The 27,971-nt window shown below is 35.4% G+C and overlaps 1 protein-coding gene and 2 non-coding genes across 3 annotated transcripts; 2 read left to right on the forward strand and 1 right to left on the reverse strand.

Moving 5' to 3' along the window:
* On the forward strand, positions 1 to 27,824 carry LOC145681383 (putative diacylglycerol O-acyltransferase tgs1). The gene is made up of 3 exons (XM_081753035.1): positions 1 to 67; positions 13,551 to 15,192; positions 25,742 to 27,824. The coding sequence occupies exons 2-3, from the start codon at positions 13,581 to 13,583 to the stop codon at positions 25,882 to 25,884; spliced, it is 1,755 nt and encodes a 584-aa protein (XP_081609161.1). The 5' UTR covers positions 1 to 67; positions 13,551 to 13,580; the 3' UTR covers positions 25,885 to 27,824.
* Positions 17,520 to 17,591, forward strand: TRNAA-UGC (transfer RNA alanine (anticodon UGC)). The gene has a single exon. It is a non-coding gene; the product is annotated as a tRNA-Ala (tRNA).
* TRNAA-UGC (transfer RNA alanine (anticodon UGC)) lies at positions 21,046 to 21,117 on the reverse strand. Its single transcript has one exon. It is a non-coding gene; the product is annotated as a tRNA-Ala (tRNA).
* Positions 27,825 to 27,971: the final 147 nt, after the last annotated feature.

The following is a 27,971-nucleotide window of genomic DNA, read 5'->3' on the forward strand; positions in this document are numbered from 1 at the left end:
GTTAACATTCAAGAGCCACTGAGTGAACGTTGTAGGCATTTCTCTCCATCCATAACAAGTATCTTGGGTAAGTTTACATTTCTATTTATATAAAAAAAAATATTGAGTATAAAGGGTGTCCCATAAGTCTGGAAAGCTAGGGAAAATGAGCATTGTGCTTGATGTGTTGCCTTTGTGTTGAATTCAGCAGCCACCTCTTGGAGACTCCGTCCAGCATAGAGCAAAATGACCTGGATGCGCTTTTCCTTGCTGAGTCATAATTATCTGCAACGAAAAAAAAAAAAAAAACCATCATATTTTCCCTATGTTTCCAGACTTACTGGAAAACCTGTATTATATTTATACAACTTAAATTTTATGTTTATTTCTGTCTCAAGATTATATATTGAGATTATAGATAAGTGCTATTATTGAGAGAGCAAATTGACAGGAGTACGAAAAAAAAAAAGATGGCTTTGGTTGAAATAAATTTTCTTGCATTCAAACCCAAATATCTTTAGATAAACTTCTAAAAAATTTATGCACAGACATACATAAGCTTCTTTTCAGAAAATTTTGTTAGGATGGAGGTGGGAACTAAATTGAAGTGTGAAGGGGACTGCACTAGAACATTTATTTGCTACAGGACGTACATTGCACAAGAGGCGAACGGTTAGCAAGAAGCATGCCTGGGAAAAACATTGTGTACATGCTTTTTTAAACAATGGAATGCTCAAATAGACATAGAAAATGAATTATTTGCCGTTGTAGAAAACTATAGTCATCCACAGTGAAGAAAATGGCATCCAATATGAGTCATTTCGCTAGATATTTCATCAGATACGGAGAACAGGTAGGAAGAAAAGAAAGAAAGAAAAAAAGTTCAATGGTAGTTGTGAAGTGTCTAAAGTGGGCACCACCAGCTTGGAATAGTTCAAGTGTTTGTATTTACTGTCCTTATGGAACACTTAGGTCATTAACATGAGCTCCAAACCACTACCGGGACTTGATCCGGTGCAGTTGGCGAGTTCATATATATCATTAGAGCAACCTAAAAGCATAAAAAGCATAAAAAGCATAATAGCGATTTACACATATAGTTGGTACATTAAACATATGGTTGGGGTTGTCTAAGGGTGCAGAAGAAACTAATTTTAAAAGCATAATAAAGCATAATTTTAGAAAATAAAGCATAAAGCGTAATTTAAAATATATAGCACAATTCTTGAAAAATTCTGTTTAACTGCAAGTTTAACATACTGTATTAATATTTTTTAGAACCAATATTTACAACGCAAAATCATTGAGAACATAACAATGCAACAATGAAAAGGTTATTTTTATTCCTGTAAACTTCATTTCGGTGTAATCCTTTGATGCGGAGAAAAAAGGAAAAGAAAAAGAAAACTTTCCGCCAACAATGAATAGTATACAAGAACTCCACACTGTATTGTTATGTGTACCTCTTGAACTCGAACACTTTCTGTACTTTTTGGTGGCATCTTTTACTTTCCCTTTCTGTACTGTATATACGCACCTCAAAGGTGCACACAAGTGATAAGGAAAATTGACTCGAGCAGATATCTCTTTACAGTGCATTAAGTAGAAAGTTCATTAAATATGAAAGAAACTGGTTGCATAAAAAATTAATAAATAGATCAAGATATTTAGAATATTTAATATATAGTAAATATTATACATTATACACGATTAATGTAAAACAATGATTGAAATTAACAATAAAGCATAATTCGGAAAAAAAATAAAGCATAATTAAACAAAAATAAAGCATAATGTGGGTTGCTCTATATATCATACAAGAGGAACCCTGATGGGCCGTTCACTATTATTATTATTATTATTATTATTATTATTATTATTATTATTATTATTATTATTATTATTATTATTATTATTATTATTATTATTATTATTATTAAGTATTCTGTCTTTTGTCAGGTCGTGGGACTGATGAAGGATTGTTTTCTTTTCTTCTTCTTAATTTTCAGTTTGGACCTCGAAATGCTTCTTCTGTGTTTGTCGATTTTCAGCTTCTTCTTTTAACTCCCAATATTTTCTTCTATTTTTAATATAATCCATCATTTGTGTTCTTCTTCTTCCTATTCCTCGCTTTCCTTCTATCTCTTCTTCTATGGCAGTATGAAGAAGACAATTTCTTCGCAAAATGTGTCCAATCCAATTTCCCTTCCTGCGAAGGACGGTGGATAGAAGCGTCCTCTTCTCTCCTATCCGTTTGAAAACATTTTCGTTTGTTACTCTCTCTCTGTTCATTTTATTTTCTCCATCTTCCTCCAACACCACATTTCGAAGCCCTCTAAATATTTTTTTCTCCAACTTCTGTATTGTCCAAGTGTTTGAACCATACAGTCCAATGCTCCATATATAGAACTTGAATAACTTCTTCCTAAGTCCAATATTGAGCCTGCTAGTTAAAAGGATCTTTTCTTGTTGAATGCTTCTCTGGCTATGGCAATTCTCGATCTGATCTCTTTGGTGCAGTACGCGTCTCTTGTTAAAATTTTCCCAGATATTTGAAATGATCGACCTCTTCAAGTACGCTTTGTTCTGCTCTGACCCGTAAGGGCCCATTCACTATCGCATCCAAATCAATGTGACTGAAGGTCAGGGGCGTACGCAGGGGATGAGACCTGGAGGTCCGGACCCCCCCCCCCGAAATCATGACTTTTTTTGTAAATGTAGTTTACTTTTAGGGGCAATTTTAGAAAGTTTCATATAATTTAGCCTCAAATTGTATTTGGACCCCCCCGAAACGCTTTCGACCCCTCCTGAAATAAATTCCTGTGTATGTTCCTGCTGAAGGTACAGTTCAATGGAGGTAGATGAAACTAATGGTAAGGGAGGCTCGGTAAGTGTGCAAAATAGTGAAGGAATATTACATGAATAAAAACAACTATAAATTAATGAAGAAAATGACAAAATAAATTAAAAACATATGTAGCTTTTTTTCACATTATTATTATTATTTTGCAGTGGGCAACGGTAGCACAGAGGTAGAGGGCTCACCTATAGTGTTAGGGGCCAACCGGTTCGATCTCAAGTCATGAGTTCATGGTGAACAACTTCGTGTGCGTGGGATTTCTTGTTCTTGTTCCGTTTTCTCCCACATTTTTATTCCACCAATATTTTCAATTCCAATTTTTATTGCGTTCCTTCGACCTCATTTTGTACATAACTAGAGTAACCCACATTATGCATTTATTTTTTGTTTAATTATACTTTATTTTTCCAAATTATGCTTTATTGTTAATTTCAATCATTGTTTTACATTAATTGTATATAATGTATAATATTATCTTGATCTATTGAGTCATATTTTATGCAACCAGTTCCTTTCATATTTAATGAACTTTCTACCTAATGCACTGTAAAGAGATTTTCTACTCGAGTCAGTTTTTTAATCACTTGTGTGCGCCTTAGAGGTGCATATATACAGAAAAGGAAAAAAAAAAAAAAAGATGCCACCAAAAAGTACAGAAAATGCTCAAGTTCAAGAGGTACATATAACAATATAATGTGGAGTTCCTGTGCACTTTTTGTACATTTTGAATCTACACTTCTTTGATTCGGGGGGGGGGGGGGTACTAACTATAAAATCTTTAAACGTTACTTCTACTTTTCCTCTCAGAACTTCACAGTTACACTTAGAAGAAAACTATTTTACTTCTTCTTTTCCTTTTTTCTTTTCTCCACTTCAAAGGATTACACCAAAAAATTTACAGAAATAAAAATAAGCTTTGCATTGTTGCATTGTTATGTCCTCAAAGATTTTGCATTGTAAATATTGTTCTTGTTTTTAATATATATATATATATATATATATATATATATATATATATATATATATATTAATACAGTCTCTTAAACTTGCAGTTAAATAGAATTTTCCAAGAATTGTGTTATATATTTAAAATTATGCTTTATTCTTTATTTTCTAAAATTATGCTTTATTATGCTTTTAAACTTAGTTGCTTCTGGACCCTTAGACAATCACAACCATGTTCTAGGTACCAACCATATGTGTAAATTGCTGTTTTGCTTTATATGCTTTTGGGTTGCTCTATACATAACGATACAAGGTATGGAACACGTCAACGTGCAAGTTTTCATAGATTACAACAATACAACATTAAAGAAATATATACTAGACTCTCGCTAATTCGGCCATTCCTGGCACATATGGGTACCGGATTAGCGGAAGTGCCGGATTATTGAGTGTCTGACATTTATTTGATTTATTTATTTATCTTGTTTTTTTATTTATTTTGAAAACATAGGGGATATAGTGTACTGTACTTTATTAAATCAAAGGATATAATTTTAAAACGTAGAGGGTATACTTTATTAAATCCAATTAATAAAGAATAATCCAATTAATGGAAATAATAATCCAAATAATAAACTATAAAGAAAGCTACAATTACGAATACGTACAGTATATAAAGCATTGTTTAACTAAGCATTGTTGCGCATGCGCACGATAATTAATTGTGCACGTGCCTTTTGGTTGGATGTGCGCCGGATTACTGAGAGGCCGGACTACTGATGGCCGGATTAACAAGAGTCTAGTGTATATGAGATTGTATGGAGCTAACAAAAATGGAGTCGTAATGTACAAAAGCCTCAAAATTACTGTTAGGTTAATTGCAAGAAAATACAACTTGCATGAATGAATCCATGAATATAAAGCATCGAGTAGATTTAGGATTTAGGATTTAGGATTTAGATTTCTGGGCTTTCGGCATCTATGGCCATGTTTGAGGGATGATCTCCCTCAAACACTATCCTCGGAAAGGGAAGGAAGAAAGGGACATGGGGCCTATATTTGCCTGGGGTGAATGAGGAAAACCCAGGAAAATCTCATTCAGGGTGGCTGACCTGAAAAAACTTTTTACACCTTTTCGATCGACTGCCCCCACCGGGAATCGAATCCGGAACTACTCGCACATAGGCGAGAACGTTAGCGACTACACTACGCGGGGCACAGACATCGAGTAGATTCAATTTATGAGTTTTATGCATCATTAGTCTTGTCATGGATAACGAAATGATTCAGACAGTTTTCCAGTGGTGGAGGAGCGGGGAAATAATATTTCTACGATGCCAAAGTAAAGAAGTTCATAGCCAGATGGCAAAATATTTTGTAGTGGCAGGGAATGCGTCGATAAATAGTATAGGTACATTCAATTCATATTTGATAAGGTCTAGACATTAATTTGTGGGGATATTTACTGCACGCCCTTCGAATTAGTACATTTTACATTGCGATTTACAACATTTAGCAGGCGTTTTAAGATCAATTCTACAATTTAAAGCATTTAGCAAGCGTTTTAAGATCAATTCTACAACTATTTACAGTATTTAGCAGGCGTTTTAAGATCAATTCTACAATTTAAAGCATTTAGCAAGCGTTTTAAGATCAATTCTACAACTATTTACAGCATTTAGCAGGCGTTTTAAGATCAATTCTACAATTTAAAGCATTTAGCAAGCGTTTTAAGATCAATTCTACAACTATTTACAGCATTTAGCAGGCGTTTTAAGATCAATTCTACAATTTAAAGCATTTAGCAAGCGTTTTAAGATCAATTCTACAACTATTTACAGCATTTAGCAGGCGTTTTAAGATCAATTTTACAAAGACCTATGCAATCAATAATAGTGAACTAAGTTGTATAGACTACTCCATTGAGTCACAGTAAATATTTCTTAACCTGTAAAACATTTGGTGAAAAGTATTTTACACTTGGAAGAAATTGATACATGAATTCACTGAAGGACTCTTTAACAGTGACAACACCAGCTTTGATTGCTTGGGGAGAGGCGAGGAAAGCTGAGAGATTGGATTTTGATTGGAAACAAGTTTTTGTGTATCCTAAAGGGTAATTTACTTCACCTAAATTACAATACAACATATCGCTCGGCCTCCTGCCCCCTTTTGGAATTGTCACTGATTCTTAACTTTTACATAATTCAAGGCATCACAAACGTATTAGGGCATAAAAACTGGAAGGACGTCGCGAAGGAAACGCGGCTCTGAAATTTAAACTAGAGAAACTTCAAGATTAAGATGAAGCGCTTACCTCTGGTGCGTGGGGTCCCTGGTTTGTTCCCCTGCCAAGTAAATTTGTGATAGACAACATCGTGCTCGTTGGTTTTCTCGGGGGTCCTCCCGTTTCCTCCCACTTTCTCATTCCTCCGATTTTTCCATTTTGAGTCACCTGCTTTAATCATCGTCTCCCTTACCCTAACAGGTATAATCGTGGGACGTTAAACTCAAAGATTTCATGTTTTTCAAGAGTAAGAGGGGGAAAGACAGGTAATAGTGCAGGTGCAATGGGAAATTCAATAGCGCATTAGTTCAGAAATGGAAACACACTAATGATGTATCCTACTTTTTTTTTTTATTATTATTATTAAGAGAAGTAAGAAATGGAAGAATGAAATGAAATCATTAAGTTTTACGTCCCATGATTATATCGGCTAGGCTAAAAGAGACGATGATGATGAGAAATGAATGAAACTCTGGAATGAATAAAGTGGGAGGAAACGGAAGAACCCCTAGAAAACCTACGCACACGGTGTTTAAGTAAGAAATTGAAATGGTGGACTGCGTAAAGTACAAGACATTCTTAATAATTAAACTTTGAAGAGCTGTGAAATTCCAGGGAACATTAATACTCATATTTCAATATTTTTGGGAAATGATAAGTCATAAAATCGAAGAATGTGTTCATTCAAGAGTTTATTTTGTACTAAGACAAAGTAGATCAATCAACCATGTATATCTCGCATTCTTCCGAATTCTAATAGTGTTCTTCTAACTTGAACGGTACATTATGATGTTTTGGTCATCGTAATTTTGTATTTGATTGTTGTTTATTTCTCTCATTCATTTTTTGATAAAATGTCCCAGGAATTATTCTGTTTCTTTGTGAGTCAGCCTTGCACCGTCCTTGCACTACATTATTGGAGTTTACGACTAAAACTAATGGACATTTCCTGTTACTCTACTTCGATCCGATATTTTGTTCTCGAGTTATGGCTGTTTTTTTTTTTTTTTTTTTTTTAATTTTTCCGACAAATTTTTAGTTTGTCAGAGTGCCGAAAGTAAGCATTTCTACATATGCCCAAGTTGATCTATAGTTTTTGTCTTATCATGATGTCAGGAATCATCTCCCAAACGTTGTTTTCTAACACTCTGTATTCAAAAATCACATTTATTCTAAAAAGAGCAAGAAATTGAGTGCTTGAATCCCTCCTCCTTGATGAAATTCTGCGTACGCCACTGTGTGTTGCTATATTTCAAGATGACGCCGCTTAGCAGGACAATTTCGCAGCTACTTTCCTGCTATTTATATTTCCCTTATTTTCTTCCTATATCCTCTCCTCCTATCTGATGAAGCATTTAGGGAAAGATCTTATAGTGTACCTTTTTTAGTGTGTGGTTGTTCCTGTATTTTCTGGTATATAAATTCATTATATATTTATGGCACACCACATACATTCACACACACACGCACATATATACATACATACACAAACACACAGGGCCGGCCCTAGGCAATTTGCCGCCCCGTGCAACGGCATCATTTGTTCTTCCCCACTTCCTCCAGGAAGAACAAATCTTAATAGCGAGGATTTTAAGTATGCTACTCCGTCATGAACCACGAAAGGGAATGAAACAGTACTTGCACTCAGAAAGGCCTACAACATAAATACAATCTCGTTGTGTCTGTTTTTATTTCTTTAAATAATAATCTATTATGTTAAAGCAAACACACTTGCAGAGAAAAGACGGTGATCCATTTTATTTTTTTTTATGGAATTCAATATCGAGCTTCAATCTGATTATATCAGTTTGCAATTCCAGTGCAACTAGCTCTTTTATCTTTATTTCTTCATTTTTCTTCTACATCTGTTAAAATATTTTTTTAAAAACACCTTTTCCACCTTTAATGATAAGAATCTTGTTTGTGACAAAGACAAGGCTAGGTTTCATATCAAAACTGTGATATCTAAATGGAACAGGTATTCGCTACTGTTCGAGAATTGAGTTCTTGTATTTGACAAGATTTGTTTTACCATTTGCTTTAGCACTGTCCATATAATCTTATACTAATGCGTCCCAAACATGATTTATGAATGTAGTATTCAAATAGATAAGCTTAGTAAATTTAACTACCATCATCATGAAGTCTGTTTGCAGAAAGAAATATATATTTTAAATAATATACTTATGACAGATGTTGCCACCTCGTGCAAATACACATGTTGCACATGAGCTGGGCCCACATACACACATACATACACACACACACACACACACACACACACACACACACAGAGAGAGAGAGAGAGAGAGAGAGAGGGTGGGGGGAGAGACAGACAGAAAACCAATTAATCAAAGCATTATACCGAACTATGATATGTTATCGTTTCGGTATTACATTAAAACCTTCATCAGACACAGATTATAACCTACATCTACCTTATTTTGACAAATAAACACTATGCTAAGAGAAGGAATCATACTCTTAAACCAATCACAGACTTAGAATATCAACAAAATTACCCAATAATATTACTAGACTTATTCTTTTGGTCTTCTTTAGCCTAAAGCTCAGAATTGTGGGACGCAAGATTAAATAAATATTGTATTCCTGGGGATTTATAACTATGTAGAATTAATATAAAGATATGTGAGCAGAAATTGTTCGGTTTTAGATACTAGCCGAATATATCGAAGTGCTGTGTTTCAGTTGTCAAAATTTTATGTTAGCATTGGTAAAGTTAGATTTAGTGCATGTGCAATATATGTGGTGGAATTCAGATGTTATAATGATGTATAATTGAGTATAAGCCTACAAGAGAATACTTATGTTGAATATGGATTCCTAGTATCTCGGTGATGAAGAAGAAGAAAGTGGATACAATCAATTATAATTGAGATTATAGCTTAGACTAATGTCAATTACGCGCTTCGCTGGATTAAAATAAGAAAAATTAGTAATGTGTTTCGTTAATTAGTCACTTTTTACTATTACTGAAGCACTCTGATATTGGTCATTTTCGACCATTTATATATATACAGGGTGTTTCAAAACAACACCGACAACGTTTGGGAGGTGATTCCTGACATCAAGATAAGACGAAAAGTATAGACCAACCTGGGTGCACAAACGCTTCCTTTCGGAGTTATAGGCTGCCGAAAACATGAAAAAAATGAACATTAAAGGCCCATAGCTCCGAAATTATGGAACCTACCGTAGTCGGGTCAAGACTTCACTTAGAAACTAATATGTACTCTATCCAAAAATACATGTTTCAGAATCCTAAGGTACTCACACAACAAGTTTTGGAGAGGGAGTTTGGCTACGGTCTTATAATTTGAAGTACTTACAAACCACCTCTATAAAAATTGTTACGGAAGTACCACAGGATTCTGAAACCTAGATATTTGGATAAGGTACATACTAGTTTCGGAGCTATGGACGTTTAAAATTCATTTTTTCATGTTTTCGGCAGCCCATAACTCCGAAAGGAAGCATATATGCACCCAGGTTGGTCCGTACTTTTTTTCTTATCTTGGTGTCAGGAATCACCTCCCAAACGTTGTCGGCGTTGTTTTGAAACACCCTGTATATATGCCCTCTCCCAACTCCAAGTTGCGGGGCTGAATTTGTATTTAAACTGCATCAGAAGTGTCACTGTTTATCTCAGCGACCCCAAAACTATCGATTCGACACTAATATCGGTCATTTTTGATCTTTTTATAAATCCCTCCCCCCCCCCCCAAGTTGCATTGTCAAAGTGAAATTATAAAAGCCATCCCAGGCCCGAACCTCATCCATGTTGAAAATTTGATCGAGATCGGTCCTGTGATTCAAGAAATACAAAATCACAAACATGGTTACTTTCATTTTTATTTACAAACTGTAGATAAGGAGTTTTCTTTTTCCCACTAGAACACAAGTAGTATTCTTGTGTGATAGTATGGCTACAACGCATATGGAAGTTACCTGTACGTACGTTTCAATCTCTGTATTTTACGCAGAACATTTTAGTTTGTAACATTGGCGCAGTAATATTTACTCGATCATTTTCAGAATGTGCTTCACAGCAAACAACGAAATCAACAACCAAATATTCCTCTACTCATAAAAGAACATGTCCGATAATTGACTTGGAACTGTCCTATCTCAACATGTATGAACACTTAACATGATATTAAACGTAACAATTGTATACCTATAAATATAATCTCAAAAGGGAAGAAAATGTACAATAACTATAAAATATTAAATAAATAATAATATAAAATGTTTAGTGTGGTCAATACCAATTTTTAGTCTATATATATAAAAATGAAATTTCCTATCTTTGTGACTTAATAACTCTTGAAACCACCCGACCGATCTCAATCAAATTATCAACATAAATAAGGTTCGGGCCTGGGATGGTTTCTATCATTTCAGTTTGACGGTGCAATTTAGGAGAGGGGAATATATATATATATATATATATATATATATATATCAAACGACCAATCTCGATCAAATTTTCAACATAGATGAAGTTCAAGCCTGAGATGGCTTTTATCATTTCACTTTGACGGTTCAACTTGGGGGAGGATATATATATATATATATTAAATAAAACTTATAACTCTGAAACCACCCGACCGATGTCGATGAAATTTTCAATATAGATGAGGTTCGGGCCTAGGATAGTTTTTTATAATTTCACTTTAACGGTGCAACTTAGGGGAGGAGGAGATACATGAAAATGATCGAAACTGACCGATATTAGTGCCGAATCCATAGTTTTTGGGGTCGTTGTGATAAACAGTGACAGTTCCGATGCCATTTGAATCCAAATTCAGCCCCGCAACTTGGTAGGGGGAGGAAAGATATATTAAGATATAAATAAGAAGTCATTAAGAACAAATAATAAAGTAACTATGGATAACAATAAGAAGTTATATGAAATGTAGTAAGCAGATCAGTACGGGTCTGTATACCTACTTTTGGGCCACCCTGTATATATAAAAATGATGGAAAATGACCGATATCAGAGAGCGCTTTAGTAATAGTAAAAAAATGACTGACTAACGGAACATGATACTATTTTTTCTTATTTTAACCCAGCGAAGCGTGTAATTGACGCAAGTAAATAATAATATAAAATGTTTAACTAACTAACTATCTCTATGGCCTAAGGAACCCGGACGTTCAATGCCAAGTTCACAAAAGCTCTCCACTGACTTCTATCCTTAGCTAATTGGATCCAGTTTCTACTTTGTATTCCAATCTCTGCGAGATCCATCTTAATATTGTCTTTCCATCTGCGCCTAGGTCTTCCTAATGGTCGTTTTCCGATTGGTCTTCCAGTCAAGACTTTGAAAGTGTTTCTACTTTCATCCATTCTAGCTACATGACCCGCCCACCTAAGCCTCCTAGACTTGACGACCCTAACAATGTTGGGTAAATCGTATAAATTATGTAGTTTCTCGTTATGAACTTTCAGCCATTCCCCATTCCCATTCCCATTCCCATTCCTCTTGGGTCCGAATATTCGTCTCACGATCTTGTTCTCAAATACTTTCAGTCTATGTTCTTCCCTCAGTGTAAGCGACTATGTTTCGCAACCATACAGAACAACAGGGATGATTATCGATTTATATATTTTAAGCTTCAAATTCCTCGACAGAATTCGCGACGATAAAAGATTTTGAACCGAATAGTAACACGAATTCCCTGCTTTTAGTCGACATTTAATTTCTCCGTGAATATGATTTTCGTCTGTTAATATTGATCCTAGATATTTGAAAGTATCCACTTTATCAAAAGTATTATTTAATATTTTAACGCATCCACAATTTGCCGTATTACGGTCCCGACGCACTTCCATGTATTTAGTTTTCTCTGCATTTACTTCTAAACCCATGTCCCTGCAAGCGTTTAATAAGATCTCTGCATTTCTTTCTATTGTTCACCTATCATCCCCTGTTAAATTTACATCATCAGCATATGCCATAACCTGATGAATACCGTTCAACTCTAGGCCCTGGTTGCTATCTTTGATTTTCCTATATAAAATGTTTAGTATGGTCAATGTCAATTTTTTAATCATTTAATAAAATAAAAATTAATTTTTGAAACAGAAAATTACTATGATCAAGTACCTATTGCACTTATATCTCAACATTTCAATATTGTAGTTCTTTAATACTATTTCAATATCTATTCTTTTGTTTATCTCCTATCTTCTGTCTGTAACAGGCTTCTCCACGCTTCATTTATCACTAGGAAATTATTTTAGTTCATTACATTCTCATCGTTTTCTTTTTATTCTTTCAATCTCTTTCCATGTCCTTATTAATGTCCTTCTCTGTACTTGCGCCCATTTCAACCTTCAAAGAAAGACTATGTTGCATGTAATATGTTTAACGTATTTTATATAAAGACCGGAAATAGCCGAAATAGCCTATTTAAATGCCCCTTATTTCGTGAATACATAATTATAACTGCAATGAACCAACTTTCAAGTTGGATGAATAAAAATGACCTAATTATTAATGCAAATAAAACATGTGCCTTAAATTTTCATAATGTTAAAAGTAATCAAACCAATACAATAATAAGAACAAATAATAAAACAGTTAAATATGTAGAAACTGCTACCTTTCTCGAAGTTAAAATATCGAATAATTTCAACTGGGAAGCACATATAAAACATGTAAGAAGTAAGTTAAGCAAATTGTGTTATGTAATTAGATGTATAAGAGATAAGATTAATGTAAAAACAACTAAGTGTATACAATACTCAAATTTTCATTCTATAATAAAATATGGCTTGATATTCTGGGGAAATACACCTAAAAGTCTTATCATCTTCGGGCTACAGAAGAAAGTGGTAAGGATACTAGCAGGGGTAGAATAGAACTCTTCTTGCAGAAGTGTTTTTAAGGAACTTGAAATAATGACTCTTCCCTCGATGTATTTGTTCGAAATATTGATGTATTTAAAAAAAAAAACATAGAATTGAATTTATTGTTAACAAAGACATTCACAGGTACAACACGAGAAGTAAAGAAGACATTCATTTGCATCTACATAGAACAAATATATACAATAAATCAGTTACTCACAAAGGTACTCTATTATACAATCTACTTCCAATGTGTATAAAAAATCAGGTCCCTCCCTAAATAGCTTTAGAATCAAACTTGATAGAACAATGCTTTTACTCTGTTAAAGAATATGTGCAAAATCATTCGTATGCGTAAAAATTAAATGTATAGTAAGTAAATTAGTGAATCTATAAGAATCCATATGTAATAATTGTATATATGTTTATGTATACTGGTATATATATATATATATAACTGACGTACAATTTCGTTGTATGATGGTGAACGGATGCAATAAACTATGATTATGATTATAACATTGTTAAAATCAAATGTAATTTAAATAGTACGTATTAAATGTAATTCTTTTTCTCTCTCTCTCTCTCTTTCTTTTAAGATCTGAATTGATCTGTTCAGTCAGAAGAGGATGGATGTTTTACCTGATTCGTTGGGAAATGATATATCTCAGCTTACAAGTTCCGACTTTGTTACTTACCAAGAGCCATTGTTTGTTCCCTCTTTAAGTCCTTTGCTAATCAATGAGGGGATCTTGGATATTTTACCATCTCTAAATTGGACGACACAAAATGCTTCTGAATTTACAACTGAGATAACCAAAGCTATCGATAATTTTGGTGAACTTACCGCAATTCGTTTGGGCCTAGCAACAGGATTTGCTCTTACTTTTTTCCACACTTCGAGAGTTGAGAAAATTCTGTTCTCAAGTCATCTATTTTCAATATTTCTTCTGTTGATTTTTGTTTTGATACTTCCTTTGTTGCTCTTCCTGATTTTGGTTTGTTTTATTTATCGTAATATCATCCACATCTATTTAAAGCTATCCTGCAAGGATTACCGTGGTCTTCTTCACGGAACTGACACAGTTTGGGCAGTGGAGAAACCAGAGTACTTGTCCATTATCAACGTTTTGGTAATTATGGAAGGTGAATCTGATGTCGAAAAAATACGTAAAATAATTGAACAGAGATTGTTCACAGATGTTTCTTCACGAAATGCACCAATTCAAAAATTAACACAGAAATATCAATATAAATTTGGATATTTTTACTGGGAAAATGTTCCGAATTTCAAAGTTGGAGATCATATTAGAAAAATGTATATCCACAATTGTGAATTTATCACTGAAGCATACTTAAGAAATCTGGTTAGTTTAATTAGTAATACTCCATTTCCGGTTGATAAATCTCCTTGGGAAATACTTGTTGGTCCATCTTTTGATGCAGGAACAAGTTCAGAGTTTAAATGTGCAGCAAGTACGACATATCCTGTTCTATTTCGTATTCACCATTCAATAGGTGATGGAGTTGCTTTAATACAGCTCTTGTTGAAATATCTATGCGATTCGAACGGTAACATTCCTAATTCGTTCATAATTGATAATCAAAAATCTTCAAACAGCATTTTAACTACAATTTGCGGAGCTATATTTACTCCTGTTATCCTTTATAACCAAGCTATGAAATCGGATTACAATATACTTCGTCAATCACACCTTTCTGAATTTAAAATCACAGCCTGGGCACAACCCATTGAAATGAAATTCATTCAAAATATACGTGCTAAAACCGGAGCCCGAGTTAGCGATATTCTTCTTACAGCATTGTCTGCTAGCTTAGAATGGTACTTTCATCAGCATGGATCTGCACCAGATAACGTCACAGTAGTTATACCTTGTATCTTGCCTACGAGATTTGCTACTGATAATTTCACACTTAGCAATGGAATTACTGTTGCACTGTTAACTCTTCCAACTTCTGGTGGATCAAATTCACAACAGAGACTTCACAGAGTGAAATTTCAAACAGATCTTCTGAGAAAATCTCCAGATTTCATAGTGAACTATTGGCTGTTGAATACACTTGCGACCATTTTCCCTGTACCTTTCACAAGAACTATTCTTCAACAGTCAGAGAGTACGCTAGTGTTTAGCAATCTACCTGGACCAGACTACGAAGTGTCAGTTGCCGGAGACAAGCTGAGAAACGTATATTTCTTCGTTCCTAATAGAGGGGCAACAGGTAAGACCCGAAACATATCGCAATGCTAAGAGTAATAATATACTGTATGTGTTTTATTATGTTCTAGCGACCATCCATATTTGAATGTATAGTGCACTAGCCAACAGAAGTTTTATATCCCCCCCTATCAGGTGTAACTCATGGGCAGTGGCGTGCCGTGGAGAGGGGCGAGTGGGTAACGGTCCCGGGTGCCGAAATAAGGGGGCGCAAAATTCAGGAGAAAGTAAAGAAAAGGAAAGAAAAAGAGAGAAAATTACTTGGAATATTACTAGTATGTACTTAAATCGATTGCAGGAAACTGCTTTTCCATATTCTCCATAGCTTAATCGATTGCAGGAAACTGCTTTTCCATATTCTCCATAGCTCAATCGATTGCAGGAAGCTGCTTTTCCATATTCTCCATAGCTTAATCGATTGCAGGAAACTGCTTTTCCATATTCTCCATAGCTTAATCGATTGCAGGAAACTGCTTTTTCCATATTCTCCATAGCTTAATCGATTGCAGGAAACTGCTTTTCCATATTCTCCATAGCTTAATCGATTGCAGGAAACTGCTTTTCCATATTCTCCATACCGTTTTTGCTGGATAGTGATCAACGTAAAGAAACGTAATTGTTTATTTCTATTATTCCTGGTTTGAATATTGCCTCTGTAATCGAACTCGTTTCCTAACTGTGAATCCCCTCCATAATGAACAAATTTGGTGGCGAGTATCAAGTACTGGTAATTCTTGAGATGTTTTCGTCTTGCGGACGGACGGAAACACGGATGGGATAAATATATAACGCAGTTTGATAAACCAATCTTCTTAACAAGATTTAAAATATTAGAACATTAAATTCTGTACGTGCTCATCGGTAAGAATAAACACTTTAGCCCACTTATGTAACAATTTAGTAGTATATGCGTACCCTTAAGAAAAGAAAAACAATGTCCAAATTATGATCTTGAAGCTTTGCTGGCGTCTACTATTAATCCAATGTTCTCGGGATTGCTGCCAGAGTGAGTGTTGCTGTGCTGAGCTTTCGTTACCATACAGCGGCAACATCACATAGCTCTGAAGATGTATGTTGCCGCTGTATGGTAACGAAAGCTCAGCACAGCAACACTCACTCTGGCAGCAATCCCGAGAACATTGGATTAATGTCCAAATTATTCATTTCCTTGGTGTTTGGGAAATTTTCGGATACAAACGGCAATCAGTCAGCGACTCTCTAAAGCATGACTTCTGAAGAAAGAAAGAAGGAAATGAATCATAAATCACGAATTGTAAACCAGGGACGGGTCCAGGAGGAAACTTTCTTATTTTATATATATAAATAAAACCCATCCGAGAGTTTGGAGCTCTTAAATGTAGCTCTAAGTAGTAGTATTACAACCCATCGCCTCCCCCTCAGAAGTCTGTCCTGGATTCGTCTTTTCTGTAAACTAACTAACTCTGTGTCCCATGGAACCTGGAGATTCAATGACGAGTTTACAAAAGCTCTCCATTGACTTCTATCTTTAGCCAACTGGATCCAGTTTCTACTTTGTACTCCTATTTCTGCGAGATCCATCTTAATATTGCCCTCCCATCTGCGCCTAGGCCTTCCGAATGGTCGTTTTCCGATTGGACTTCCAGTTAAAACTTTCAAAACATTCCTACTGTAAGCTAAGAACAGCGGAAAGGTTTTTTTTTTCTTAATAAATAAAAGCACTCAGTGAGATTCGAACTAAAATAAGTAACTTCAGAAGTTCTGAATCCCAATATATAAAAAGAAACTTGCACGGTTATCTTTCTTTCTTTCTTTCTTTTTTAATTAACTGATTTACGTAACGTTTCTCAGTAAGTTAATTTCGCTATTATCACTATATTTACTTTTCCCATTAACTTTTAAGAACGGAGACACGGACACAGGAACATAGAGAACAATTAAAATTCCGAAGACGCTCCCACCGGAATCAAACCCGGGATTATATACACCAAACCACGGACGCGCTAGCCACTAGACTAGCAAGGAAGGCTCATAAAACATTATAGCATATGCATGTTATTCATGGGCGCCCGAAGAAGAGGGGGGGAGGTAGGAGGGCCTGGCTGACGAAAATGTGTACGTAATATAGTAAGCTACATATATTAAATATCAGATGTAATATAGCAACCCCTAGAAAATTTTCTTCGGGCGCCTCTGATATTATTTTCTTCCTTTTTTTTTCTTTTCTTTTTTCTTTCTTTCTTTTGAAATTAACATGTTTGATGAAACTGTTTATTCAAATAATAAAGAAAAAAATATATAACACTGTATGGAATATTACAAGTTTTATGTACGATACTATGTATCTTCAATGGGGGTGTAGCTCAGTGGTAGAGCGTTCGCTTTGCATGTGAAAGGCCCCGGGTTCGATCCCCGGCACCTCCACTTTTATATATCAAAACAAACTGTGAAACTCCCTTTCAGTTGTATTGACAGCGAGGGAACTTCTGGTTTTAGGATTTTCTTTGGGTTAAAAAGCGCGTGTTTTCTTTAACTAAACAATTTTCTTTATTTGCCAAGGTATTATTTTGCTCTGAAACTAACATTGCATTAAGCACTGAAATAGGACCTGAATATTTCAAACAGCAAGTAACAAGGTTTGGATTTTAGGATTTAGATTTCTTGGCTTTCGACATCTATGGCCATTTAGCCCTTCACGTATGAGGGATGACGTCCTTCGACGAGCACACTATCTGGAGAAAGGGGAGGAAGGAAGCAGGCCTTGAACCTATATGTTAGGTACCACCCCGGCATTTGCCTGGTGTGAATGAGGAAAACCCAGGAAAACCTCATTCAGGGTGGCTGGCCTGAAAAAGCGTTTTACACTTTCCACCGGGAATCCAACCTGGGGCCGCTCACACCGAAAGTGAGACATGGTTTGTTGGAAAGGTTTTACTACGCTCTCTTCTTCTTCTTCTTCTTTTTAAAATCCACTCCTATTACTTCGAGTGTGTTGTTGCCAAACTCACAATTTGAAGGAACTTTGAAAAAATCAGGAGCCCAATTTATTTTGGAAAAGTATAGTGTTCAACATTTCTGTCAAATTTTAAAATTAAGTTTTTTATGTAATTCTGCATAGTTTTTTTTTTTTAATTTTCTTCTTATCCTTAAAAATAAGGGTAGTTTTCTGAAGGATGAAAGTAAAACAAAATGCTATTTTCTCAAAAACAGTTCAAACGGTTTCATAAATCAATTTTTCAATAATGACTCCATACTACGGTATAAGTTATTTCCCTCGGAAAAAGTGAGAAACTGTAGTGAGTTTTTCATATGATTTTCTCAAAAACGACTCGGAAAATTTGGTTCATATTTCATAAATGAATACTTTATTAATAACCTGATAATATGGCATAACTCATCTGCCCTAATAAAAATGTAGGAGGGGTACTTTATTCTTGGAGGTCAGCTTTTCCGGACGATTTTCTCAAAAACGTCTCAAACGATTTTGTTCATATTTCTTTATTTCTATAACTGCTGCATAAATATCCACGAGAGGTATTCCACTTTCTACCGCTAGGAGTCAGGAGCGAGCAGTTAAGCAAAATGGCGTTGAGGAGAACACACTACAAAAGGTTTGACAGGTGATAGACTATCAGCTTGATGTGTCCCGTGTTACGCAAGGTACTCACATGGAACACTTTTGATATGTTTGAAGAAAACTTCGACAGTTTATCTTCCTTAGCACATGTCTTACAATAGCATATGTTTATTAGATTTCACGGAATACATTTCTGAAATCGGGTCCATCATTTTAATTTGCCCTGTATTTGTGTTGGAGGCAGGGGTAGTGGAGTTCATCGTCCCATTTGATTATTACGCCTTCAGAGCTCATCAATGTTCTGGTGGGCCTCATTTTCCTCCAATATCAAGAACCTAATTCACATTGTGTTCTAATGATAAACAATAAATGTAGTAGTCTCTTCATCACGATAAACTTAATAACAAACCAGTCACGCCAATAGATGTCTCTACACACTGACCTCTCTGATATGTAAATTTTGGGGGGAACACCAAAGAAAGTGATTTAAATAGTAGTACCTAGCCTAGGGTGACCAAATCGTCAACTAGAAAAAACGGGACACCTTTTATTTCTGGATAGGTTGCTCCCCTAAATATATATATATTTTTTTAGCCTCTCCGTTCTCCCTCTCTTTTTGTATCTCTCACAAAAAGGGCAAATTTTCACTTTTTCGTTTTAAAACCTATTGAAAAGGTTGTGGAATTAATTAGATAATAAGTAACTATCAGCAGCTAACAAAAAAATGAAATATTTGAAAACATTACTAAAAATATATGAGCGCTCAAATCTATCACCGACAGGATTTATAATTACTATCAGTATCGGATTCCAACTCCTTTTATTTGCATTTTCTTAATTTTAAACATTATTTCACTTACAACTAGTTTTCTTATTACTTTCACTTTTATAGTTCTATACTTTTGTTTACCTTTCGTAAATGGAAGTATGTTATATCTTAGTCAAATCACGGAAACACTGTACTGTACCGATGACAGCGCCTCAATCTTCCACCGCCCGATACAGAGAGTAAAAACAGGTTACATTTGTTCTCCATAAGACTTTCAGCCCTTTGCACTGTCGTCTGCGGATAGGGGAGGCCTAGGAGGGAAACAGTGCAGCTTCCACATCCAATATTGCAAACGTTGTAATGACGTTGCTCAGTAATTAGACATAGACATACTCCAATATAATCACATAGCTTAGAAAATAATAATATAAATTAGGAAATTTTAGCGATTCGAAAGGTTTTTTGTAATAAATGTACGTAAATACGGGACATTTTGGCGTCCCGGGAGAAGTTTTCGGGACACCGGGAATGGTAGTGAAAAAATGGGACAATCCCGTTTTTACGGGACGGTTGGTCACCCTAACCTAGCCCAACCTTTTTATTTATTTTCGATTCCATTTGTTACCTTTTTGCTTACCTTCATGGACTCTCTTGAGACATATCAAGAACTCTGTTATAATCGTTTCATAGCCTGAATATTATATTCCAAATAAATATAATAATTATTATTTATGTGTTATGCTGTCGTTGTAAATAAATTAAATTAGATAGAATATTGAACATTTTGTACTTCAAAATATTGGGGGGGGACGCGTCTCCCTCGTCTCCTCACCAGAGTCGCCCATGTTTCTACATGTGTTACCGCTTGTCTGTCTGGCGCTAATAGATATTATACATGCACTATTTCTTGCCTATATAACAAAGTCGAACTATTCTGTGGTGTTTGGGTTGGTTAGTGGGAAAACTCAATAATAAAAAACTTGTTAGGTCTAATTACATATTTTAAGAACTTTTAATTAAGCGCGATTGTAATCAAGGGCTACCTAGATATAGTGTAAAGCGGGTCAAAGGCTCAGACGGATCAACTGGTTTCTTTGGGATAGGAATCTTAGGAAAATAAAAAGGTGTCAATATATACTATATAATAAAGCTGTTATGAATTACAGCACAATTTAATTGCATTTCTTGCGCTTGGTCAGTATTGTCTGTCGTATCAGGCTGGTGGCTAGGTCCCATTTTAATCGTTGCCTTAACAAATGCACATTTTAATACGATTTCTCTTAAAATCTTTTCCATGTTTTGCTTTAGAATCTTAACCTTCAAAAGTATTTAGAAAATGCTCAATTCAACTTTATGATTAAATGTATATTAAATGTCTCACTAAGAATCCAGAGAATTAATACATCTTACAATTTACTCTATCACATACCGCTAAATAATGTTTCCTGCTTTTATTTTAGTCAGAAATAATAAAAGAATTGTGAAAGCAAATCCAATAATCTCCAATATTAAGAGGTAGAAAAAATAAAAAGTGGAGGTGCCGGGGATCGAACCCGGGGCCTTTCACATGCAAAGCGAACGCTCTACCACTGAGCTACACCCCCGATGGACATTTACAGTACTTAAAACACCTAGTGCTTGTCGTACGCTGTCGTATAATGTTTTCTTTTATTATTTGAATAAACAATTTTATTGAATATATTTATTTTGAAAAAGAAAATAGCAAGCATATACTATAGTGTTTTATGAATAAGCTTCCTTTCACCAATACTCTGTACATTCGACGTGAATCGAATGATTTGTCCTATAGATGTATTTCACCAGAAATCATAACTTTACTTTCGATAGTTGTTAATCGACAGCAAATTGTTAACTGTCTGCGTGCATGCAATCTATCTGCTAGATACATAAATGGAATCTTGAACAGGACATTGTGGGGAAAAATCGGACAAAATTGATTTTGCTTGATATCGTTTACTGTGTACAAAATTAAGTATACTTTTGAATGCGTATTTTTGTTAATGAATTAAAATAGTAAGAACAAGCTTTATGCAGGGGTAAAAGTGAATATGAAAACGTAGTGGGACGCATGACGTCACACCGTCACCCATGCCTATCTTTACTCATTGTATTTTTTTTTTACAAAGTGGGGGGGGGCATCATAGGTATTTTTTGGAAGTGGGAGGACAACGTACTCCTACCTTTATGTCGATATTGAATACTTTTTTTTAAAAGTGTATAAGCCTACACAGTGGCGTATTTACGATTTTATTTCGGGAGGGGCTTTGCTAACTTTCGGGGGGGGGGCTTTGCCTGGAAATGTGAAAATTTTGCAAGATATTTCATTTACTTTATTATACTTAGTAAGATTTCGGGGGGGGCTTAAGCCCGGAAGCCACCCCCCTAAATACGCCACTGAGCCTACATATTCCCTTTCCGGAGTATGTTTCTCAATAGTTTTCATACTGTAAAAATTTTCAAGTGGAAACAGTTCTTACAACCGCAAATAGATGGCTCTGTACGTTTACTTGATTGGAAATTACGAACAGGGTAAGAAAAAGAATAATATTGGCAGATCCGTTCGATGGTGCTGAATATTGAACGTTAAATATAATGTGAAACATTGTTTATTAAATATATTAAGTAATTGTATCGTCATTAGTTCAACATAAATAAAGTATGGGTCCAAATCTACATCTTCTGAACTTAATGGTAAATGGTAACTCTTTATGTTTACGAAAACTGATATCAGAGTCTTTGTGTATTTGATTTCTGCAGCAATTTCTTAGATATTGAAAGCATGAAATTTCTATTACAAAGCAATCAGTGGCAGCTCTTTAGGGAAGTCCAACCGGTAAAAATAAAACTTTTAAACCTTAGCTCATCTTCTAATTTTTGTGTAACCACAGTTTGCTCAGTGGAAACCGATCAATCAGAGGAAAGCTTGTTTAATACTTGGTTCGTTTTCTTTTTATTTTCTCACTACCAGTGGCGTATCTTGAACATTATTGGCCTTATTCAGAGTCGTTCTGACCAAAGTGACCAGGCGTCCCTTTTTTCCAACCGTTGTCTCGTTTTTTCTGATTTTCGAACGGGACGCCTAAATGTCCCGTTTTTAAGTAAAAATGACCTAGGTGCCCCGTAATTATTATTCAAAATATAAATCGTCAATGCAAATTCCACTCTCTTCCGTATCAACACTCGTTGCCAAGGTTCAACCGTGTCTAGAACTTCTGAATTTTCAAATAGGAATTGAGTGTTCGTGGTTCAAGTGGGAATTGAGTGGGAATTCTGAGTGTTCAACTATAGTACTCGCGCCGAGTCATGAAGCTTGACCTAGAGCTACCGATTTCACCACCCAATAGAACACAAGGGTGTATTCCAGTCGTCAACCCCCACCCATCAAATTTTGTCAGTTTCGTCTGTCGCGCTACACGGAAAACATCTCCCGAGAGTACAGTGTTGTCGGATTGGCGTCAAGTTCCGTTTTGTCAATTCTTTTTTCTTACGTTATATTTTCGTTGTTCCTATTTGTGCTATAGTTACCATTTTAGAATAGTTGTTACAGTAGTTATTGTTGTGCACTGTTATTATTGGTAATTTTTAAATGCCTTTTTTTATATACTGGTTTCCTATGTCTTCAAAGTTTGGCAACATTGTTGGTGAATTTCAGCTGTTTGACGTTTCCCCAAGTGTGCGCTCGAGAAGCGGCTCCACGAATTGTACCGAAATTTTCCGATGTGTTAGAGCTCAAGCATAATATTTCTATGATTGGTTTAGAGCCCAAGCATCACGACTCGGCGCGAGTACTATAGTTAAAAGAATTGTTGGGTAGAGCTTGCAATCGGGAACCATTATTTGTTGTGTGGTACACGTAAAGTTAGAAACGCTTATCGCTCTTACTTGTGTATTTTGTAAATTGAGAACACTGCTGAGTCCCAAAATGCAATCTGGAAGTCCTCCCCCCCCCCGTAGCCGATTCGTATGCGTCCCTTTTTCGCAAGTGAAAATTCTGGTCACCGTGGTTCTTACGCGTGATTAATGCCATACTAAAGAGTTCGACTAATATTTGTTTCCTGCAGTAGTCAGGCTTTTAGTATGACGCTAATCAGACGTCGAAACGACTCTGCATAAAGCGGAAAATGTTTACGGCAACTTATAAATGATAACACGTTAAAAATACCAACTACGTGTTATGTTTTGATTTTTTTTTACAACATATAGATACTCCTGGTAGGAGGGTCCCTGGTTAGAACCCGGTCATGTGAGTTGGTGGTGGACAATATTGTGTTCGTGGGGCTTCTCAAGTTTTTCAGTTTCCTCCTATATTATCATTCCACCAATTATTACATTAATCTTCCGTCCTTCTTTAGCGTAAAGGGCATAACCTTGGGACGATAAAATAATAATAATAATAATAATAATAATAATAATAATAATAATAATAATAATAATAATAATAACAATAATAATAACAATAATAATAATAATAATAATAATAATAATTATTATTATTATTATTATTATTATTATTATTATTATTATTATTATTATTATTATTATTATTATTATTATTATTATTATTATTATTATTATTCTACAGATGTTTTTTTAATCGTTTGTGGCGGACAACATTTTGTCCGTGGGTATTCTCGGGATATTCCAATCCTTCCACATACTCATTCTATCGGTTCTTCCATCATCGTTCACTCACCTTAATCATTCGCCTCCCTTAGAATAACGAGCATAATCGTGGGACGTTAAACTGAAATATTTCATTTTTTGTTTTTAATCGTACTAAAACAATGCGTAGGCATCCATTATTTTAACGAACTTTAAAAGTTCATTACTATATTCTCTATGTCTCCGTGTCTGTGTGTCTGTTATTTGCGATTTTTTTTTTTTCAATTTTGAGCCCTAGGATGGTGAACATTTTGGTAGCAACTAGTAACCGGTGACCACTGTCCAAAGTGGCTACTAGTTTGGCCAGTGGCCACCAGTGAATACTGGTACCAAAATGTTTACCATGCTCTTACATATTGATCAACACAAACATCATCTCTCTATGACTTACCGTTCCCGACATATTGGGCAAAAAATAGTTCCGATTTCCGGAGATTTAAGGAGCCATATCTCGGGAACCGTTAGTCATAGAAAGATCATGTTAGTGTTGACCAATACCTAAGAGGATGGTGAATATTTTGGTACCAAATAGTAACCGGTGGCCACTGGACAACTGGCTACTGGCAAATTGGCCACCGTTTCCTAGATACTGGCCAAAAAAGTTCGAATTTCGGTAGATTTAAGGAGCCTTTTCTCGGAAACCCCAAGTCATAGATAGATTATATTTTGCGAATTTTTGCGAGAAACAGAAGGAGGTGTGGATAAAAAGATTTAATTTTACATCTATACATTATTCGGCGTAAGCTCTAAATTGCGATAAACAAAGCCACGTGAAACTAAATCTCGCTGATTTGCTGTTGTCCTACCGACGCTTGTACTCCTCCGCAAAATAGTTCATGTGATTGGATTATTACTTTTACTATGAAGCTTCACATAAAACTGCTATATTATTATAAATGACAAAAATATAATACGGATTATCTAATAATTCTGCAATCGAGTGTGGCTAATGAAACAATAGAAATAAACAGTAAGCATGCGCAGTAATTATGGCGCCAACTCAACTGTGGACGGGTGTTCTGCTTTTAAAATCTGAAAGATGGCTGGCATGAATTCCGGTTCCGCGAGTGTTGTGGTGAAACACCAACAAGGCAAAACTTTACTCACTAAGCAACAATTGTTTACGAGCGAAATTCAATTTTTTTTTTTTTTTTTTTAATCTTTCGAGTTTCTTTTCTTTCTTTTCTGCTGCTGCTGTAAGTATCTGGACAACACGAGACAGTATTGTCAAAATGCACGTGTATAATTTGCTCCTCCTCGTGGGGAGTGGGAGTGACACATCACTAGCCAATCGTATTTGTGACAAGCGGAAGGATACAAATATTTTGTTTATCGGAATTTAGAGCTTGCGCTGAACAATGTATAGGAACAATGACAGTTATCCTTCCCGCTCCATCTCTCCATTCTTTTTAAGTTCGTTCTGGCAATGCTCTTGGAAGATTCTCATATTTTAATAATAAAATATTCACGGTATACGAAATTTGTACTGCTTCTATGTTATTTAAAGTTAATGACAATCCAATAAATATTTTTGTCTAATTACAGGCTTGGGAGTTTCAGTTCTCGGCTATGCTGGGCGCTTACATATATCGATGTTAGCTGACCGTGCTGTGATTGGATGTCACCAAAATGCAGAGTTGATCCTGGAACATTTCATCAAAGAGCTTCATAACTTAGCTAATGATTAATGTAATTGTAAACAATACTTACCTGATTATCATAAAACCGAATGGGTGAAAAATAACTAGATGTTTTTAATACTCTATATTATAATTATAATATTATTGATTTTATTTTGAAAACAGTGTCATAAGATAAAGTATTTATCAAAATTTCATATTGCCTCTTTTCTTTAGTTCAATCGGTGACCGCTGCAAGCAGTACGGGCAATGTAAACAAAAATGGCGGATCGCTTATCTGTTTAGGAGCGAGCTCAGATCACTGCGCTGGGCATCACAATTGGCCAGCAAAATGTCCACATCTCATTCCGTGTGATTTTTGTTGTTGTTGTTGTAGAGCAATACTAGGGAGGAGATATAGAAACCCAAATCTCACACAATGGAGGAACCACGAGGCACACATGCAAGCTTATTTGCCAATATTCCAATTTCCTTCCTTCACGGAAAAGTGTTGACAAAAACTATATATATGTAGTTTTAGAATTCTAGCTACGCTCATCCCACTTTTGAAAATGTTAGTCGACTAACTTGAAACACAGCGATTATTACAAATAGATAGCAATGTGACGTGTAGGGGAAAGTGGTCGAATTCTGCGCACTTAAGGAAAAATCGTTATTTCTCCGCTGTTTTTGTAAGTATCACGACATAACTTTGCACAGCCATTGTTTGCTGTGTAGTACACAAGCTAAAGACGTAGTTTGGGTAAAAGCTCATACCAGTACTCGACAATAGACAAAAAACCTGAACTATACATTTGCGCAGAATTACCCAACTAGGTGGGTAATTCTGCGCGTAATATGGGGTAATTCTGCGCAAAGCAAATATATATGTTTTAAAGCAAGGAAACATTTTCATAACATATAACATACTTAGATATGTAGATGGCATGGGTTCAGAAAAGGAACGATAAGGTGGGCTACAGGTTTTACTATATACTTTATTCTCTACTCGTTTTATAACTGAACAAAATATTACATATTTTTGAGTGTATTGAAATCATAAGCGTGCTATGATAAGGGAGAACAATGTCATTCTGAGATGTGACACTAAAACTATGTTCTGTTGAAGTATGAATTCCACAATCACGACTAGTTTCCTCGACGTTTTATACCAACCTGTCCTCATCATCTCCAGCAGTAATGACTATGTTAGGTTCCTCCATAGTGACATCGTGAAAGTCTGATTTTGAAAATTTGTCAGACTTTAATGGTATTATTCCCACAGCCCTAAATCCAGCTATGGCTTTGTCCATAGTTGGAACTTTGACGTATGCTTCATCGAAAATACTGGCGAGATCTTACATGCGACGCCGTGAGAATATACACATGGGAGGGACGAAGATTCCAAATGCAATACAAGCATACACAACAGTGACTGTCTTTCCACGCTCGCACACCATAGCACTTCCTACCTGTTTCTGACCTTTAGGTGCTAAAATTCTCACAAGTTTTTGTGCGTTCGAAATACCCCTTTCGTCCACGTTGAAAATTCTACTTAGGGGAAAATGGTGCTTTTTCATCACTGTTTCCAAGTTATTGAAGAATAGTGTTACCGCTTCTTCATTGAATCAATTTATCATATTCAAACTTACTTCTTCAGGTTTCCTTAGGCTTATTCTTGGATTTCTTTAAAGAAATAGTCTCAACCAGTCCTTTCCAGCAAGTTAGGTAGTTCCATCAGAATTATGCGCAATTCGACTTGCTTCAGCAAATTCGTATGCCAAACGCCGATGGTCTATAGGTGTGATACCAAACGCTTGCAACGCTTATCACATAGTCCACCAATTCGTGTTTTGTTCTCGCGAGAACACTTACGAGAGTAACATGTTCCATATTTTCAGTTTTCATCCGTAGACGAATAGTAGATTCTAGATTCTGCTGTTCCGTACAATCTACCAACTTCTCGAATCGCACACTCACTTTTAACAGCACTGATAGCTTCTCTTAGTTGTTCCTCTGCATAACTACCTCTCGTAGTTGCTCTTTCTATTCTTCCCTGTATCTTTAATCAGAGAGTGACGATATTTTGCAGATCTATTACGTATGCTTGTTATTAACATAAAACTTCTTGAGGTGCAATTCTACGCACTGCGCAG

Source organism: Thermobia domestica, chromosome 3, assembly GCF_964235325.1.
Source record: "Thermobia domestica chromosome 3, izTheDome1.hap1.1, whole genome shotgun sequence".
Taxonomy (NCBI): domain Eukaryota; kingdom Metazoa; phylum Arthropoda; class Insecta; order Zygentoma; family Lepismatidae; genus Thermobia; species Thermobia domestica.